This window comes from Pristiophorus japonicus, chromosome 1 (genome assembly GCF_044704955.1).
Source record: "Pristiophorus japonicus isolate sPriJap1 chromosome 1, sPriJap1.hap1, whole genome shotgun sequence".
Classification (NCBI taxonomy): Eukaryota; Metazoa; Chordata; class Chondrichthyes; family Pristiophoridae; genus Pristiophorus; species Pristiophorus japonicus.
The window spans coordinates 21,164,902-21,184,528 of record NC_091977.1 but is presented as its reverse complement, the minus strand read 5'-3'; the positions used below and the strand labels follow the sequence as shown (position 1 = coordinate 21,184,528).

Below are 19,627 nucleotides of genomic sequence, written 5' to 3'. Positions count from 1 at the left end.
TCGGCCCTGGTACCATTGGTTTAGAGAGGAGAAATTTGGTCTGGGCCTCTACCCCTGGTTGGTATTAAATCAGATTAGATCAGCCATGATCTTATTGAATGGCAGAGCAGGCACGAGAGGCGAAGTGGCCTACTCCTGCTCCTATTTCTTATGTTCTTAAATGACCTCTGATGGAAGTCTGTGTGTGTGGATGTTGGGTGAGAACTGGATCAGGCTTGAGTTTAATGCCTCTGCGGTTGACTATCCTTCCACCACTGTCACATGACAAATGGCCACTTGTGTGAGCTACTAGATGGGGCCTGGAACCCAGGAATTGAATCGCAGCAATGAATCAATGAGCTGACACTCCAGTGTAGTGCTGACGGAGCCTCCGCTAAACTGTCGGAGCTATCGTATTTCAGATGAGACCTTCAACCGAGGCCCCATCTGCTCTCAGATGGATGTAAAAAATCCTATGGCACTATTTTGAACAAAAGCAGGAGACTTCTTCCCGGTGTCCTGGCCAATATTTATCCTTCAGCCAACATCACAAAACAGGTTGGCTGGTCATTTATCACATTGCTATTTGTGGGAGTTTGCAGTGCGCAAATTGGCTGCCACGTTTCCGACATTACAACAGTGACTACACTTTTTTTTTAAAGTACTTCATTGGCTGTAAAGCGCTTTGGGACATCCGGTGGTCATGAAAGGCGCTATAGAAATGCAAGTCTTCCTTTTCTTTCTTTTTCTTGGGAAAATTACAAGAAAGCGGAAATGATTGTTAATAGTTTGTAACTTTGATTTTGAATCGTAACTGTAATGAGAGTTTTTTCCATTTGGGTTATGTAAAATAATTTAAACGCAGAGGTGTATTCATGCCCTGAAGGCAGAACCAGGCTATGTGCGTGAGTGTGTTAAGATATGTTGACCGTGACTCAGTTGTCCATTCTCATGCCAGAATGTTGTGTGTTCAAGCCCTCATAAGAGGGATGAGATTTAAACACATAATCCAAGCTGTAGTGCAGTACTAAAGGAGTACTGCACTGTCGGAGATGCCGTCTTTTGGAGGAGATGTTAAACTGAGTTCACTTCTGCCGCCTCAACTGGATGTAAAAAAATCCCATGGCACTATTTCGAAGAAGATTCACCCGGTATCCTTGCCAACAATTGCTCCTCTATGGACACCACTAAAAGATTTTAATCCGTCTTTTGTCTCAGTACTGTTTGTGGGACCTCGCTGTGCATAAAATGGTTTCTGCCTTTCCTTACATTACAATAGTGACTGCACTTCAAAACGTACTTGTTCAGCTGTAAAGCGCTTTGGACATCCTGAGATTGGGCAAAGTGCTATATAAATGCAAGTTCTTCCTTCTGTCTTTCGAAAAAGCATAAGGTGAAGCAGTATGCTGGAGCACCAGTATATCCTGGCAGAGAGATCTGGCACCACCAGTTTGATTCTAAAAGAGGTGGCTGGTGGCTGCACAGATAGTGAATACATTAGTTGTGATCCTCAGAAATTCCCTAGATTCTGGAATGGTCCCAGCGGATTGGAAGGTAGCAAATGTAACCCCGCACTCAAGAAAAGAGGGAGAGAGAAAGCAGGGAACTATAGGCCAGTTAGCCTGACATCAGTTGTCGGGAAAATGCTGGAATCCTTTATTAAGGAAGTGATAACCGGGCTCTTCGAAAAACATATGATTCGACAGAGTCAACATAGTTTTACGATAGGGAAATCATGTTTCACAAATTTATTAGTGTTTTTGAGGATGTAGCTAGCAGTGGATAGAGTGTATTTGGATTTCTAAAAGGCATTTGATAAGGTGCGACATAAAAGGTTGCTACGCAAGATGAGACCTCATGGGGTTAATATATTAGCATGGTTAGAGGATTGGCTAATGATCAGAAAGCAGAGAGTAGGGATAAATTGTTTCTATGTTACAGTTGGCAGGCTGTAACATAGAAACATAGAAAATAGGTGCAGGAGTAGGCCATTTGGCCCTTCGAGCCTGTACCACCATTCAATAAGATCATAGCTGATCATTCACCTCAGTACCCCTTTCCTGCTTTCTCTCCAGATCCCTTGATCCCTTTAGCCGTAAGGGCCACATCCAACTCCCTCTTGAATATATCCAATGAACTGGCATCAACAACTCTCTGCAGTAGGGAATTCCACAGGTTATCAACTCTCTGAGTTAAGAAGTTTCTCCTCATCTCAGTCCTAAATGGCTTACCCCTTATCCTTAGACTGTGTCCCCTGGTTCTGGACTTCACCAACATCGGGAACATTCTTCCTGCATCTAACCTGTCCAGTCCCGTCAGAATTTTATATGTTTCTATGAGATCCCCTCTCATCCTTCTCAACTTCAGTGAATAAAGGCCTAGTCGATCCAGTCTCTCCTCATATGTCAGTCCAGCCATCCCGGGAATCAGTCTGGTGAACCTTCGCTGCACTCCCTCAATAGCAAGAATGTCCTTCCTCAGATTAGGAGACAAAAACTGAACACAGTATTCCAGGTGAGGCTTCACCAAGGCCCTGTACAACTGCAGTAAGACCTCCCTGCTCCTATACTCAAAACCCCAAGCTATGAAGGCCAACATACTATTTGCCTTCTTCACCACCTGCTTCACCAACTTTCAATGACTGATGTACCATGACACCCAGATCTCGTTGCACCTCCTCTTTTCCTAATCTGTCGCCATTCAGATAATAATCTGCCTTCGTGTTTTTTCCCCCAAAGTGTATAACCTCACATTTATCCACATTATACTGCATCTGCCATGCATTTGCCACTCACCTAACCTGTCCAAGTCACCCTGCAGCCTCTTAGCATCATCCTCACAGCTCACACTGCCATACAGTTTAGTGTCATATGCAAACTTGGAGATATTACATTCAATTCCTTCATCTAAATCATTAATGTATATTGTAAATAGCTGGGGACCCAGCACTGAACCTTGCGGCACCCCACTAGTCACTGCCTGCCATTCTGAAAAGGACCCGTTTATCCTGACTCTTTGCTTCCTGCCTGCCAACCAGTTCTCTATCCACGTCAGTACATTACCCCCAATACCATGTGCTTTAATTTTGCACACCAATCTCTTGTGTGGGACCTTGTGAAAAGCCTTTTGAAAGTCCTTATACACCACATCCACTGGTTCTCCCTTGTCCACTCTACTAGTTACATCCTCAAAAAATTCCAGAAGATTTGCCAAGCATGATTTCCCTTTCATAAATCCATGCTGACTTGGACCGATCCTGTCACTGCTTTCCAAATGAGCTGTTATTTCATCTTTAATAATTGATTCCAACATTTTCCCCACTACTGATATCAGGCTAACCGGTCTATAATTACCCGTTTTCTCTCCCTATTTTTTTTAAAAGTGGTGTTACATGAGCTACCCTCTAGTCCATAGGACTGATCCAAAGTCGATAGACTGTTGGAAAATGACCACCAATGCATCCACAATTTCTGGGGCCACTTCCTTAAGTACTCTGGGATGCAGACTATCAGGCTCTGGGGATTTATCGGCCTTCAATCCCATCAATTTCCCGAACACAATTTCCCGTATAACAAGGCTATCCTTCAGTTCCTCCTTCTCACTAGACCCTCGGTCCCCTAGTACTTCTGGAAGGTTATTTGTGTCTTCCTTCGTGAAGACAGAACCAAAGTATTTGTTCAACTGGTCTGCCATTTTTTTGTTCTCCATTATAAATTAACCTGAATCTGACTGCAAGGGACCTACTTTTGTCTTCACTAATCTTTTTCTCTTCATATATCTATCGAAGCTTTTGCAGTCAGTTTTTATGTTCCCGGCAAGCTTCCTCTCATACTCTTTTTCCCCCCTCCTAATTAAACCCTTTGTCCTCCTCTGCTAAATTCTAAATTTCTCCCAGTCCTCAGGTTTGCTGCTTTTTCTGGCCAATTTATATGCGTCTTCCTTGGATTTAACACTATCCTTAATTTCCCATGTTAGCCACGGTTTGAGCCACCTTCCCCATTTTATTTTTACTCCAGACAGGGATGTACAATTGTTGACGTTCATCCATGTGATCTTTAAATGTTTGCCATTGCCTATCTACCGTCAACCCTTTAAATATCATTTGCCAGTCTATTCTAGCCAATTCACGTCTCATACCATCGAAGTTACCTTTCCTCAAGTTCAGGACGCTCGTCTCTGAATTAACTGTGTCACTCTCCATCTTATAAGGAATTCTATCATATTATGGTCACTCTTTCCCAAGGGTTCTCACACAACAAGATTGCTAATTAGTCCTTTCTCATTACACATCACCCAGTCTAGGATGGCCAGCCCTCTAGTTGGTTCCTCAGCATATTGATCCAGGAAACCATCTCTAATACACTCCAGGAAATCCTCCTCCATCATATTGCTGCCAGTTTGGTTAGCCCAATCTATATATAGATTAAAGTCGCCCATGATAACTGCTGTACCTTTATTGCACGCACCCCTAATTTCTTGTTTGATGCTGTCCCCAACCTCACTACTACTGTTTGGTGGTCTGTACACAACTCCCACTAACGTTTTCTGCCCTTTCGTATTGTTCAGCTCCACCCATACAGATTCCACATCATCCAAGCTAATGTCCTTCTTTACTATTGCGTTAATTTCCTCTTTAACTAGCAACGCTACCCCACCTCCTTTTCCTTTCCATCTATCCTTCCTGAGGTAACTCGTGGGGTCCCGCAAGGATCAGTGCTGGGGCCTCAGCTATTTACAATCTACATTAATGACTTAGATGAAGGGACCAAGTGCAATGTATCCAAGTTTGATTATGATCGTAAGCTGTGAGGAGGACACAAAGAGCCTGCAAAGGGATATGGACTGGTGAAGTGAGTGGGGAAATAAGGTGGCAGGTGGAGTGTAATGTGGGCAAATGTGAGGTTATTCACTTTGGTAGGAAGAATAGAAAAGCAGAATATTTTTTAAATGGTGAGAAACTATTAAATCTTGGTGTTCAGAGAGATTTAGGTGTCTTCGTACGGGAAATGCAAAGTTAGCATGCAGGTACAGCAAGCAATTAGGAAGGCAAATGGCATGTTGGTCTTAATTGCTAGAGGGTTGGAATACAAGAGTAAAGAAGTTTTGCTACAGTTGTGCAGGGCTTTGGTGAGACCACACCTGGAGTACTGTGCACAGTTTAGTTCTCCTTATCTGAGGCAGGACATACTCGCCTAGAGGCAGTACAACGAAGGTTCATTAGATTGATTCCAGGGATGAGAGGTTTTCCCTTTTGAAGAAAGATTGAATAGTTGAGCCTATACTCTCTGGAGTTTAGAAGAATGAGAGGTGATCTCATTAAAGGAATAGACAAATAGAGGCGGAGAGGTTGTTTCCACTGGTCGGGGAGACTAGAACTAGGGGGCACAGCCTCAAAATATGGGGGAGCCAATTTAAAACCGAGTTGAGAAGGAATTTCTTCTCCCAGAGGGTTGTGAATCTGTGGAATTCTCTGCCCAAGGAAGCAGTTGAGGCTAGCTCATTGAATGTATTCAAGTCACAGATAGATAGATTTTTAACCAATAAGGGAATTAAGGGTTACAGGGAGCGGGCAGGTAAGTGGAGCTGAGTCCACGGCCAGATCAGCCATGATCTTATTGAATGGCGGAGCAGGCTCGAGGGGCTAGATGGCCGACTCCTGTTCTTAATTCTTATGTTCTTATGAAACATACAAGAATCTGGGGGCATTGACTGGGTAAATGCTGAGAGATTGTTTGCCCTGGCTGGAGAGTGTAGAACTAGGGGGCATGGTCTCAGGATAAGGGGGTGACCATTTAAGACTGAGTTGAGGAGGAATTTCTTCACTCAGATAGTGGTGAATATTTGGAATTCTCTACCACAAAGTTGCTGTGAATGCTCAATCGTTGACTATATACAAAGCTGAGATCGATAGATTTTTGGACTCGAGGGGAATCAAGGGATATGGCATTCGGGTGGGAATATGGAGTTGATGTCGAAGTTCAGCCATTGAATGGCGGAGAAGTCTCAAAGGACTTTATGGCCTGCTCCTGCTCTTAATTCTTATGTTCTTGTTCTGATCCCCCTCTACTTAGTAATCTCATTTCGGCATTACAGAAATATGCCGAACAGAACCTGTGTATTTTTGGGTCGATGAAGGTAGAATCAAATGAGGGAGTCCCAACTGAGCCACTCTAACACTCTTTCTGGCAACTATATAAGGAGTTGAATTGATAATGTTTAGGTAGCAGCCCACCCCAAGCCTTTTGTGCACAGTAGGGGAAAGACCTACACGTAGTCTAGTGAGTGGAGAATATCAGTTGGGCGAGGAGGGGGGAATGTGAAGACAATGGCTACCCCATAGCAACGTAATCAAAAAATGTTAAAAATGTTCAGTTTACAATATTAGCTCATTACTGTGAGTCTGAATAGCAATGATTCCAATTCCACCTCCCAAAACAGCGCATGCATACATAAAATATTGAAAATCGCTTTAATTGTGCAGCAACTGAAGTTGATGCATTAACAGCTGCTATTGTGAGCAAAATGGATTGTAAGCTTCACTGACGTGAAAATCTAATTAATTATTCCCAGTTCTTAAAATCGTTGCTAAAGTTACAATTGCTTTTTGCGATGCAGATTGATGTAGCAGTCAGTTGAAACCTTTCCGAGTCACATTCTGCCTGTCACAAAAACAAATTTCTGTCTCGTTCTCTTTTTAAAATGAAGAAATCTTGTCCATTTCCAATATACAGGAACCCCTCTCCTCAAACCCCCCGCCCCCGCTCTCAACAGACAATATCTTCTAATTGATTTTTTTTAAGCCAATACGATCTGTAATTGACCTGAGGGTCAAGTTACATCTGATTGATACAAGATGGCACAGCGATTACATCGAAACATAGAACATAGAAAAATAGATGCAGGAATAGGCCATTCGGCCCTTCTAGCCTGCACCGCCATTCAGTGAGTTCATGGCTGAACATGCAACTTCAGTACCCCCTTCCTGCTTTCTCGCCATACCCCTTGATCCCCCTAATAGTAAGGACTTCATCTAACTCCTTTTTGAATATACTTAGTGAATTGGCCTCAACAACTTTCTGTGGTAGAGAATTCCACAGGTTCACCACTCTCTGGGTGAAGAAGTTTCTCCTCATCTCGGTCCTAAATGACTTACCCCTTATCCTTAGACTGTGACCTCTGGTTCTGGACTTCCCCAACATTGGGAACATTCTTCCTGCATCTAACCTGTCTAAACCCGTCAGAATTTTAAACGTTTCTATGAGGTCCCCTCTCATTCTTCTGAACTCCAGTGAATACAAGCCCAGTTGATCCAGTCTTTCTTGATAGGTCAGTCCCACCATCCCGGGAATCAGTCTGGTGAACCTTCGCTGCACTCCCTCAATAGCAAGAATGTTCCTTCCTCAAGTTAGGAGACCAAAACTGTACACAATACTCCAGGTATGGCCTCACCAAGGCCCTGTACAACTGTAGCAACACCTCCCTGCCCCTGTACTCAAATCCCCTCGCTATGAAGGCCATCATGCCATTTGCTTTCTTAACTGCCTGCTGTACCTGCATGCCAACCTTCAATGACTGATGTATCATGACACCCAGGTCTCGTTGCACCTCTCCTTTTCCTAATCTGTCACCATTCAGATAATAGTCTGTCTCTCTGTTTTTACCACCAAAGTGGATAACCTCACATTTATCCACATTATACTTCATCTGCCATGCATTTGCCCACTCACCTAACCTATCCAAGTCACTCTGCAGCCTCATAGCATCCTCCTCGCAGCTCACACTGCCACCCAACTTAGTGTCATCCGCAAATTTGGAGATACTACATTTAATCCCCTAGTCCAAATCATTAATGTGCAGTGTAAACAGCTGAGGCCCCAGCACAGAACCTTGCGGTACCCCAATAGTCACTGCCTGCCATTCTGAAAAGTACCCATTTACTCCTACTCTTTGCTTCCTGTCTGACAACCAGTTCTCAATCCACGTCAGCACACTACCCCCAATCCCATGTGCTTTAACTTTGCACATTAATCTCTTGTGTGGGACCTTGTCAAAAGCCTTCTGAAAGTCCAAATATACCACATCAACTGGTTCTCCCTTGTCCACTTTACTGGAAACATCCTCAAAAAATTCCAGAAGATTTGTCAAGCATGATTTCCCTTTCACAAATCCATGCTGACTTGGACCTATTATGTCACCTCTTTCCAAATGCGCTGCTATGACATCCTTAATAATTGATTCCATCATTTTACCCACTACTGATGTCAGGCTGACCGGTCTATAATTCTCTGTTTTCTCTCTCCCTCCTTTTTTTAAAAAGTGGGGTTACATTGGCTACCCTCCACTCCATAGGAACTGATCCAGAGTCAATGGAATGTTGGAAAATGACTGTCAATGCATCCGCTATTTCCAAGGCCACCTCCTTAAGTACTCTGGGATGCAGTCCATCAGGCCCTGAGGATTTATCGGCCTTCAATCCCATCAATTTCCCCAACACAATTTCCCGACTAATAAGGATTTCCCTCAGTTCCTCCTCCTTACTAGACCCTCCGACCCCTTTTATATCCGGAAGGTTGTTTGTGTCCTCCTTAGTGAATACCAAACCAAAGTACTTGTTCAATTGGTCTGCCATTTCTTTGTTCCCCGTTATGACTTCCCCTGATTCTGACTGCAGGGGACCTACGTTTGTCTTTACTAACCTTTTTCTCTTTACATATCTATAGAAACTTTTGCAATCCATCTTAATGTTCCCTGCAAGCTTCTTCTCGTACTCCATTTTCCTTGCCCTAATCAAACCCTTTGTCCTCCTCTGCTGAGTTGTAAATTTCTCCCAGTCCCCCGGTTCGCTGCTATTTTTGTTGACTTAAGGGAACAGACTAAGTTACACACAATTCCACAGAATCTTGCCCCTGACTCATGGGCCTTGATTTTACCCCCCTGGCCCCAAACGGGTGGTAGGGTGTCCAGAGTTGGGGGGGTTGGTTTAAAATATCAAGAGCAGGCAATCCACCCCCTTTCCCACCTGTTTAATTTTTAAAGTGCAAAATTCAGGGCACTGATGAGCCTCCCGTAAAAGGCTAGTGTGGCCTAATTACCATGCCAAAGTGGAAACATGACCTCGTCAGCGCCACAACTTAAGTTTAACTAAAGAGAGGGGGAGGCCCGACCTGTGAGATAGGCAGGAGCTGCTGGCTCTACAAGGTAAGTGGCTCTTTCATTCAGCTCTCCTGGTGGGTCAGGAGGAGCAGGAGTGCCTCCCTCAGGCCCCTTAGGGAAGCCTTCAATCTCCCGCAGCGCCAAGCTCCAGCCTCTGCCGCTACCCCTTCCCCAATCGCAGGCCCTGACCATCTCCACTGCCCCCCCCCACCCCTGATTGCCGATGGGAGCTTCCTTACCAGTGCCAACATCCCACTAACCCTCCCAGTTGCCGATATTCTTTCTCTCACCCCCCCCCCCCCCACAATTGTTGGAGAGCGTCCCTGGCTGCGGCCCCCTGCCACTGGTGTGCCCTCTCTCCCGCTGGCCAGGCTGTCCGTTTGGCCGGCTGTCTGGCAGGAGGCAGAGCCACAATATGTTAATAAGGCTCTGCCGTTCCGATCGGCGGGGCCTCCCCTGCCTCCCGATTAAAGGGCTATGGTCTCATTCTTAGGGAAACCAGGGTTGGGCAGTAAATACTGTCATGCCAGTGACACGCACGTCCTTAGAACAAACAAAAAAGAATATTTAACTGAAGCTGATGTGTGCTGCTTTAGAATTTTGTTAGGAATTCAGTAATTTATTGTACAAGTCATTTAAGTATTACCTTCTGTTTCCAATCAAGCCCTATCAGTTAGATTTTAATAGCTTGTGAAAATGTGACATTTCAGTTAATTTAATTGCGGCTGGATAAAAATTATTACAGGAGGCCTATCCATGGATTTTCAGAAGGCATTTGATGAGGTTTCACGTGAGGTTACAGTCAAAGTTGGGTGCATGAAATTAGAGCGTACCTTGATAGGGATTGGAAATAGGTCAGAAGGTAGAAAGCTGTGAATCCGAGTCATTCTCAGATCGATGGGCAGTGAGAATTAATATCGGGCAGTGAGAATTAATATCGCCCAGTGATCATTGCCGGCTCTCCCACTTTTCACTTTACTTGGGAGTAGAGGAGTATATATTGAGTTTGATACTGAGCTCGGAGGTAAAGTGAAGCGCGATAAAGCGAGCAGAAAATTGCAATAGGATATTGGTAAGATTAAGTGAGTGGACAGAAAGACAGTGACTGCAGTTCAACATGAGTGTGAGCTGGTATATTTTAGATACAGGATTGCATTAGGAGAGTGTCGGGGTAGATGAGCAAAAAGGCTTTAGTTGCCTAAATTGTTAACTTTTTGCATCTGCAAGCTAGTTTTTATCAAAAGGCTATTGGGGTGTTAAGCTTGATTTGAGATGTAGAATATATAAAATCAAGGAAGAGCAACTGTAGTTACACACAGCACTGGGCCGGGCCTCATTTGGAAACTTGGGTTATATTCTCTGGAGATTTTTAAAATAATGAAAGGCACTGACAACAGAGCAGATGGGGAATGTCTCTTCTGTCTATTGGGTGGGTGGGGGCAGAGACCAGAACAAAGGGACATAATCTTATAATTCAAACAAAGCATCTGTAAAGTGAATTGGAGAAAATTTCTTCAAATGCAGGTTTGTGATAATGCAGAACACATTGGCATAGGTTGCCATTGAGACAGAATCAGTTCAGGTGTTCAGAAGGAATGTAGATGTTTACTTGGGTAGTGAGTATTGAGAGATGATGGAGAGCAATGGGGTTAGAAAGTCAGAGCTGGCAAAATGCTTTATTAGCCAGATGGCCTACTCCTTTTGCTGCAGAGTCTATCAATATGTGATCATGAGATTTGGCTGAAAAGTGAAAATAAGATTTATGTTTAAGATCTTTTTTGCTTATATTTTAAATGTTGCTGTCTACCCTGTTTATTTTTTTAAATTGTCTTTCGTGGCCTTGTCTTGGTGCTCCTGCTAAGCAGATATCTTGTTTTCCGTTTAATTTTTACCTTTTAAAATTGCAAATTGTCGAGCGTCTATGTGGCTTTGCATTGGTGTATTGTGATGAGGTGCTGCTTGGCTGATTCCTGTTTTTTAATTGCTAGTGTTCGAAGTGGCTCCCGTTTTGAATTATATTCTTTCTGCCTCATAAGTCGATCAAATCAAAATTACTTCAAACCCTTGAGCGCTGTACGCAATAGTAAAAACATATACATTGACACATATGCAGAATTCCATCCTACACTTGAACTTAGAAAGGTGGAATCAGAGAAATCGGTGCACATTTTTTAATTTGCAGTATTGCATGAATGCTGAAATGAAAACATTAGTGTCATGGAAGTTACTTTGCAGCAAATGCTACTGGAGTCCTTTCTTGAAAGGTTTTTAAGCATCAGTGTTCCTCTGCAGGTCAAATTAGACCAGATTTAAGCTTCAATATGCATGTTTATCTATATTTCTTTAATCGATATACCAGATAGCATGCACATAAGACCAAGGAAGGTCTGGTGTCTTGGTGGAGAAGAGGCTGCTGGTCAGATGCTTAGGTGGGCTTTTGCTGGTTCTCAGTTGGACTGTAAATTGTGGCTCCTTAACTTTGTTGTCCCTTTGTTGTCAGTGGCGGGGTGGGGACTTTTTTTTTGCCACTTGTTCCCACAGCAGGTGACTTGTATAGTGACTGAGTGAGGAGCGCAAAGGCAATTGGGAATTGCAGAGGGCCCTGGCTGTGACCCATTCACATGCTTCAGAGTTGCAGCAGAATGTGGTGAACCCATGCGGGCTTTGTTGGCTAGGGGAATTGAAAACACAAAATCAGCCCAAGTATCGGAGAAGTAATTACAAAGAGCGTGCTTTTGTGGCGCCTTATAGAAACTTCACAAAGATTCTGCCTTTATAGATAGCCAAATGTAGAGCAAAAAGACTTTTAAAAAATTTGAAACTTGTCTTAAGTAGTCAGGTATAGAGAGTAACTTGCTTGTAAAGACGCAGAAACCTCAACTCTGGTGTAATGTATATTTACTTCATTAGGAGTATTTGGCAAGACTCCGACAAATACGACTTCAGAATTTCAATGAAAGACAAGAAATGAAAGCGAAACTTAGAGGAGAGAAGGTATGCATCACCTCGAGTCGGCCCATCATCCCTTTTGTCTCTCTAATCTCTCCTGTCTTCCACCCTATCACAAACCTTCCCTTTGGTTCGTTCCTCCCCTCCTCCTTTCAGTGCTTCTGAAGAATCTGTTCATTTCGAACATTCGCCAGTTCTGACGAAGGGTCATCGACCCGAAACTTTAACCCTGCTTCTCTCCACAGATGCTGCCTGATCCACTGAGATTTCCAGCATTTTCTGTTTTATTTTTGAGATTCCAGCATCTGCAGTATTTTGCTTTGTATGTACTTAGTCCCTATTTATTGCAGGTTTCTATTTCTGTTGCTATCTGATGGCTTCAGTATGTCCTTTTTTTTTCCCTTCATGATTGTGACATATAAATAGTCATTTTAGTATTGGAAACTTAATAATTAATTCCCTAATAATTAATTAACAGATTCATAAGAGGGGCGATAACTCTTCAGACAGGCAAATGAATAGCATAAGAAGCTCTTCACGTGAATCATTGGAAAGGCTTGACCATATATTTATAATTTTTTGTGAGGATATTGAACCACTTTTTCCTGAACTACCTGAAGATCAAAGGGGTTCCCTCCTTCTAAGCCCTTACCAAGTGATGTGAATTGGTTGTCGACCATGATCTAGAAGAGTTGGCCATTTCCCCCCACTAGGTCTCTCCTGTGCCCTGACCTCTGCTTGGTAAAGCAGAGATAAGCAATTTAGCAGCATGTGGGAATGGAATCTGTGTGTGATCACTCTGGTGAGTCATTTAGCTGCTCCAGTATTCTCCAGATTTTAACCAAACCATGTGTCCCCCTCTCTATCATTGGGTTCCTTGCGGCTGTGGTCACACTTTGTGTTGTACTTGTAGTGGTTGCACACCACTTAAGAGATGCTTTCAATAACTTTAAAACACTGGGACCCAATTCTAAACCACCTTTGATGTTGTCAGGCTTGATGGTTCGCTGTATTCTCTTCTTTTCTTTCACAAAATCATAGGGCTGTGTCCACAGCTGTATTCTGAAATAGTGAAGTGATGTCAGCTCTTGCAGACCCACACTTTTATTGCAGCTGCCCCAGTACACTCCAGCAGCTATCTGAAAACAGTCATTTTATTATGTAGTTTCAGAACCCAAATAAATTTTGAATGTTAAACTTATTTATCCCCGGGCCAAATATCTACTTTTCTGTCAGCACTGAATAAAGCCACTGAACACCTCATCCTCAAGTGGCTTAAGGGAAATAGATATAACAATGTTATTTTGGGTTGTCACTGTTGGTGGCCACACTTTTAGTTGTCTAAGCTCTAAGTTCTGGAATTCCCTCCCTAAACCCTCTGCGCCTCTCTACTTCTCTCTCCTCCTTTAAGTCGCTCTTCAAAGCCTACCTCTTTGACCAAGCTTTTGGTCGCCTGTCCTAACATCTTGATTTTGTCTGGTTACGCTCCCGTGAAGCGCCTTGGGATGCTGGATGACATCGAAGGGTACGATATAAATGCAAGTTGTTGCTTGCCATTAAACCAAAAAGTGCATGTGTTGCAAGTATTTCAGCTGGTTGACTATGTCCATAACTGGCAGTAATAATAGGATATGCAACAGCAGTCAGTAATGTAAAGAAGATCAATCAATGATTCAAAGCCTGGGATACAACAGTGAGCTTGTTTTATCCATATCGTTCTTTAGTGCGACAGTGATGGTTCAGATGGACAGGAATCCAGTGATGAGGCTGAACTCAAGCGCAAGAAAATTGAAGCACTTAAGGTAAGATTTGATCACTCCTTTGCAGCCAGTTTCTGTAAAACTTGAACCTCTTCTGACAACCATGAAAAACATTTTAGCTGCCCCAGTAGTAAGTCCTACTTTTCATTTGCTGCACGTTACAGAAGTACTGCCAAAACCAACAAACTTCATGCAGAAGTTTTATTTTAGAATTGTCCTTTCTTGTAACTTCTCTTTCCAACGTTCCTGTCAAGATTTTTGAATCTTTGGTTCTTTGTCTCCTGTCAATGGTAATTGCTGAAATTGTTTTCCTTTAAGGATCTGACAAGGTTTTAGGAAGCCATTGCCAGTCCATCGCAACCACATCTAATGACTCTGTTGTCTCCCAGTTGAACTTTGGTGCATTAAAACATCAGGAACTCCCAGGGCTTCTTGTGTGTTTGCCTCTTTGGCATGCCTCAAAGTCCAAACTAAAGCAGCCAATTAAATTTCAAGCTAGCTTTATATTTGCAGAGTGGTACAGAATCAACTCAAAGCTTTTTTTGTTTTTAGTGGACTTGTTGGTTTCCTGAGTAGTTCAGATACAAATTCGCTGTGAAACCATTTGATATGCCAGGAGCCCAAACATCCCAATGTTTCTGCACGAAAGTGGTGCTGGGAGTACTATTCTAATTAAAGGTTTAACATTTGAACCTCACTGGCTTATTGATGCTTTAGATTTTGGAACAGTGTAAAAATGGATCAAGGATCAAGGTTGATGGTGAATTACACAACACCAACCTGCAAGTATGGGAAGCCTTGTAGTTAGTGGCAAACCCTCCCAAAATTAGGAGGCTGTTATTAAGAGAGGCTCAAAATGACAATTAGGGTGTATTCAATAAAAGACTATTTGCATTTTTGTGTGTATAGTTATTTAATTAAAAGAGAGTTCAGCTGGGTGTTTGGGTTAAAGTTTCATTTTCTCTACATATAGAGTCATGAGAAAGTATCAGTCTGGCTGGTCCAACAGTATTTGAATAATCTGTCCTCTGAGCCTTCTCTACCCCAGAGCAAATAGTCTCAGGCTGTTTACGCTCTCCTTGGAGCTCAGATAACTGAAGCTGAGTCTAAATTTGGTTATCTTTTTCTATACAGCCTCCAATGACTGGATATCCTTGCTGTTGAGCATCGACCAGATTGTGCATGGTACACCAGGCTTAATGGCAGCAGTGTCTTATACATTATTACCTCTTGGCATTTGTGCTCTATCTCTCTGGCTATACGTTCCAAGATCCGATTAGCTTTCCTTACTACTACTGCACATTGTGCTATTGGTTTGTGAGCTATCTATCAATGCCACCAGATTCCTCTGTCGCCGAGAGGCTTTTAGTTTATATTACCACCGTTTATTTTCCTTCTCTAGTCTCATTTGCGCTTGCCAATATTAACTGCCATTTTCTACTTATCAACCCGTCCAAATTTCTTTGTGTTTAATTTGTCTCTTTCGCTAGTGTTTGAAAAATTCCATCCCAGTTTTATGCCATCTGTAAACTTAGACAGCTCTGTTTTGGTTCCCGGCTCTAGAATAGCTATATACACCTTGAACAGGACTGATCCCTTTGGTACACCACTAATGACCCTTTGCCACGTCGACATCACTCTATTCACAACCACCCTTTGCTTTCTCTGGTTTGGCCAATTTTCAATCCCTGTCAGAACTTGCCTCTAATTCCACGCCTTTTGCCCCTGTGGACTAATTGCTTACCTTACTGAAATCTTGATATGTGGATGATGCTGGTAAGCTCACATTTATTGCCAATCCCCTGATGCCCTGAGGAGGTGGTAATGGGACTTCCTCAAAGGCTGCAATCCTCATGGTGATGGTGCCCCCATGATGGTGTTGGGTAGGAACCTCCAGGATGTTGGTCCAAGAGCGATGAAAGAGCAGCAATACAAGTTCAAGTCCGTGTGACCTGGATATAATTTTTCTCTTATTTTTAATGGTGGAAGTCATGGGAGAGAAAGGTTTATTGGAGTAAGCTTGGTGAGGTGCTGCAGTGCATCCTGTAGGTAGTATCCAGCCAGTGTACAAGTAATGGTGGATACTGGGTTCAGTGACCGGGAAGCTGATGAAACAGTCTGAATTATTTTGTTTGATGTCAAGCTTCTTGAGAACTGTTGTAGCTGCCATCCAAGTGAATTGTGAGAGTATTCCGCCACGCTCCTGATTAATCTCTCAAATGGTGGAAAGGCTTTACAAGCTACTCATCGAGAACACTCTGCATCTGTTCTGCTATTGGTAGCCATGACGTTGGTATTGCCGGTCCAGTTAAGTTTCTGGCCATTGGTTACCTTCAAGATGTTGATGGTGGGGGACTTGTAGATGGTGTGCTGTTGGAAAATGGTTGGGCTTGTTCTGTTGGAGATTGTCATTGCTGTCATTTATGTGGTACAAATTTTACTGACCACTTGTCAGACCAAACTTGGATGTTATCCAGCTCCTGTTGTAGGCTGGCGTGGCCTGCTTCATTATCTGAAGAGTTGTGAATGGCACTGAACACTCTGGGAACAGCCCCACTTTTGACCTTTATGAGGGAAAGTCGTTGAAGGTTGGATTGTGAACACCAAAAGCAGATGATGCAGCTGTTTATTCTTTTGCTGTTTGTGGCTTTCTCCCATCGTTCATCCTTTTGCCCCAACATTGTTAGAGAGTAGGCAGGCAGCCTATTCTCATGCCTTTGTAAATGCAGCTCTCCAATTAGCAATAAGTAGTGTGCAAGGAAGGTAACTTGAAGGATCAGCTAAGATTGAGAAATAATTCCCTTTTGTTGTTTGCAAATTCAATGAAGGCTACATTGCTTTGCGGAAATGAGTATCCTTTATCACTTGAAGGTGATTAAGTACCTTTTATTCAGCTAATACTTGGAGATTTTCCAGAGCCACCTAGGTCTTATGCTCTGGAATTCTCTGCCTAATCTCCTCTCTCACTCTAACCGTGGTGCATTGTAGGATGTGACAGTTGGATAATACTCCCAGCTCTGTCGGAATGTTTGCATCAACAAACATTACTACAGCGCTGTACAAGTTATTGTAGTTAACAAAAGAGAAGGTTAAAGCATTCTTCCAAAGATAAAATTATTGAGCCTGAAGTAAAAACCATTCAAAAATGCTGTGTAAGTACCTTCACTGAAATATAACCCCTCTGTAGAAGACACTTTATGGCACAAGTAAGACTGGTTTAGAATAAGCTTTGATGGGAACAGAAAATACTGGAAACGCGACACAGGATTGGTCAGCATCTGATGAGTGATTAACATATTGGATGAACCCTTTCATTAAGAACATAACGCAAGAATTAGGAGCAGGAGGAGGCGATATGGCCCCTTAAGCCTGCTCCGCCATTCAATAAGATCATGGCTGATCTTCGACCTCAACTCCACTTTCCTGCCCGATCCCCATATCCCTTGATTCCCCTCTCGTCCAAAAATCTATCGATCTCTATTGAATATATTCAACGACACTGCATCCACAGCCCTCTGGGGTAGAGAATTCTAAAGATTCACAGCCCTCTTGAGTGAAGAAATATCTCAACTCAGTCCCAAATGACTGACTCCTTATCCTGAGACTGTGACCCCTTGTTCTAGACACTCCAGCCAAGGAAAGCAGCCTCTCAGCATCTACCCTGTTAAGCCCTCTCAGAATCTTGTATGTTTCAATGAGGTCACCTCTCTTTCTTCTAAACTCCAGAGTAGACACAACGTTGAATTTCGTCCAAAACATTCATCTATCCTTTCTCTTGTCAGCTGCGATCCAGCAAACTGTGTATTTCCAAAATGTTGCCTTCTTTTAAATTTCTGATTTGAGTAGTTTTTTTTTCTATTTCTATGTATTGGAGGAGGCTTTAACTTTGCAGAGAGTTTGCTAAGGTACAGTTGAGTGCTTCTAAGGGAGCCAGCTGAACTTACTCTGGAAACTGTAAAGCCTGGAGACAAATGCCTCATAATATTTGCCAATGAATCCAGAATATGCTGGAAAAACACTGCAGGCCTTTTGCAGCATGGCAAAGAGACCCACAGGTTAATCAGAACCTTACAGCACAGAAGAAGGCCATTCGGCCCGTCGTGCCTGTGCTGGCTCTTTGAAAGAGCAGTCCAATTTAGTCCCACTCCAGCTTTTACCCCATAACCCAGCAAATTGATTCCTTCCAGGTGGTGCATTCCAAATCTTAATAATCCTCTGCGTGAAAAAGAATTCTCCCCATTTCTCCTCTAGTTCTTTGCCAATTATTTTAAATCTGTGACCTCTGTTTGCTGACCCACTTGCCAGAGGAAACCCTTTCCTCATACTTGCTCTATCAAAATACCTGACAACTTTGAACCCCTCAATTAGCTCTCTCCTTAACCTTCTTTGCTTTAAGAAAAACAATCCTAGCTCCTCCAATCTCTCCACATAACTGAAGTCTTTTTACATTGACTTATCTACTTTGTCAAGCCAGTCTTTCTAGTACCTCTTTTTCAAGTTTTATCCCATCAGGTTTCTCAACTACCTACTCTTTCACTATTAGATTCAGGTAAGGACCTAAATCCGGTGAAACGTCTACACCCAAAACTATTTTTGCCAGATTTTCCCATAAGATTGCTATGAAGTCCATCACTGCTAGGAATATGTTTGGTTTTTTCTCTCTCTGACCGCTCGAGTGATTTCCACAGGAGTGTTAAAGTAAGGATGTTTCATGTGCTGATTGGGACTTTGTGCCTTAGAAATAATTACATAGAATTTATCACACAGAAACAGGCCATTCAGCCCAACTAGTTTATGCTCCACACAAGCCTCCTCCCACCCCTCTTCTTCTCACCCTATCAGTACAGGGTGTAGAGGCTGGAAATTCCAGATCGTGGGCCTTAATTGACTGATGGCACGGCCTCCGGTGGTGAGGTGCAGGGAGGCTAGGGTGTACAATAAGCCAGCATCAGACGAGCAGAGTTTGGGGGAAGTTGTGGGGCTGAAGGAGGTTACAGATTTGTGGAGGGGTGAGGCCAATAATCACAAAGGATTTAAATTTGAGCAAGGCGATTTTAAATTGGTGGGATTGGGGGATGTGTTGACTGATGATCATTAATTCTGCTGTCTGGACATCATGTAGCAACAACATGGAAGTGCACTGCCAATTGATGTCTGCCATGTTGGATACTGTCAACAGGAAAAATGCACAGAACCATTAAGTTCACTGCTGTAATGTATGCACCTGTGATTATGCTCACAGATTTCTAGAGTTGTTGCGCCAGAAGAGCTGGCACGGCGCCTATCCTGGGCTGACGTCCGGCTCGCAGACATTGCCATCGAGTCTCTAAAAATGGCACTGGGCCCCGACTCCACTAGATGCGTCGAGGAAGCTAGAGCACGTGGGGCGATCCCGTCCAAACTGACCCCCGTCCGAATGGAATTCCTCATCTGCGCCAAGCCCCGAAACTCCCTGGGGAGCCAGCGCCTCACAACTTGAGCCGCCTCTGGGAACTCCTCCATGCACAGAGGGGATTCCTGTATGGGCTGCTCTTACACTCCATTTTGCCATCCTCGTCTGCCATCCGGATACGCCATGGCGCATCATCATCTTGCCGTCCGGAGGAGACGGGGGGTCCCCAATGGCGTGCCATATAAAAGGTTACTGCACAAAATAAAAGTTCACGACGTTGGGGGTAATATGTTAGCATGGATAGAGGATTGGCTAACGAACAGAAAACAGAGAGTCGGGATAAATGGGTCATTTACTGTTGGCAAACAATAACTAGTGGGGTGCCGCAGAGATC

General features: G+C 43.3%; 1 protein-coding gene across 8 annotated transcripts in view; it reads left to right on the top strand.

The window, feature by feature from the left end:
* Positions 1 to 19,627, top strand: part of nek1 (NIMA-related kinase 1) — a 226,766-nt gene that overhangs the window by 112,038 nt on the left and 95,101 nt on the right. For all 8 annotated transcript variants that reach the window (XM_070878030.1, XM_070878068.1, XM_070878050.1 and 5 more), the window contains 2 exons: positions 12,043 to 12,126; positions 13,806 to 13,883. In XM_070878030.1, coding sequence (XP_070734131.1) covers positions 12,043 to 12,126; positions 13,806 to 13,883 — 162 coding nt within the window. The remainder of the gene's footprint in view (positions 1 to 12,042; positions 12,127 to 13,805; positions 13,884 to 19,627) is intronic.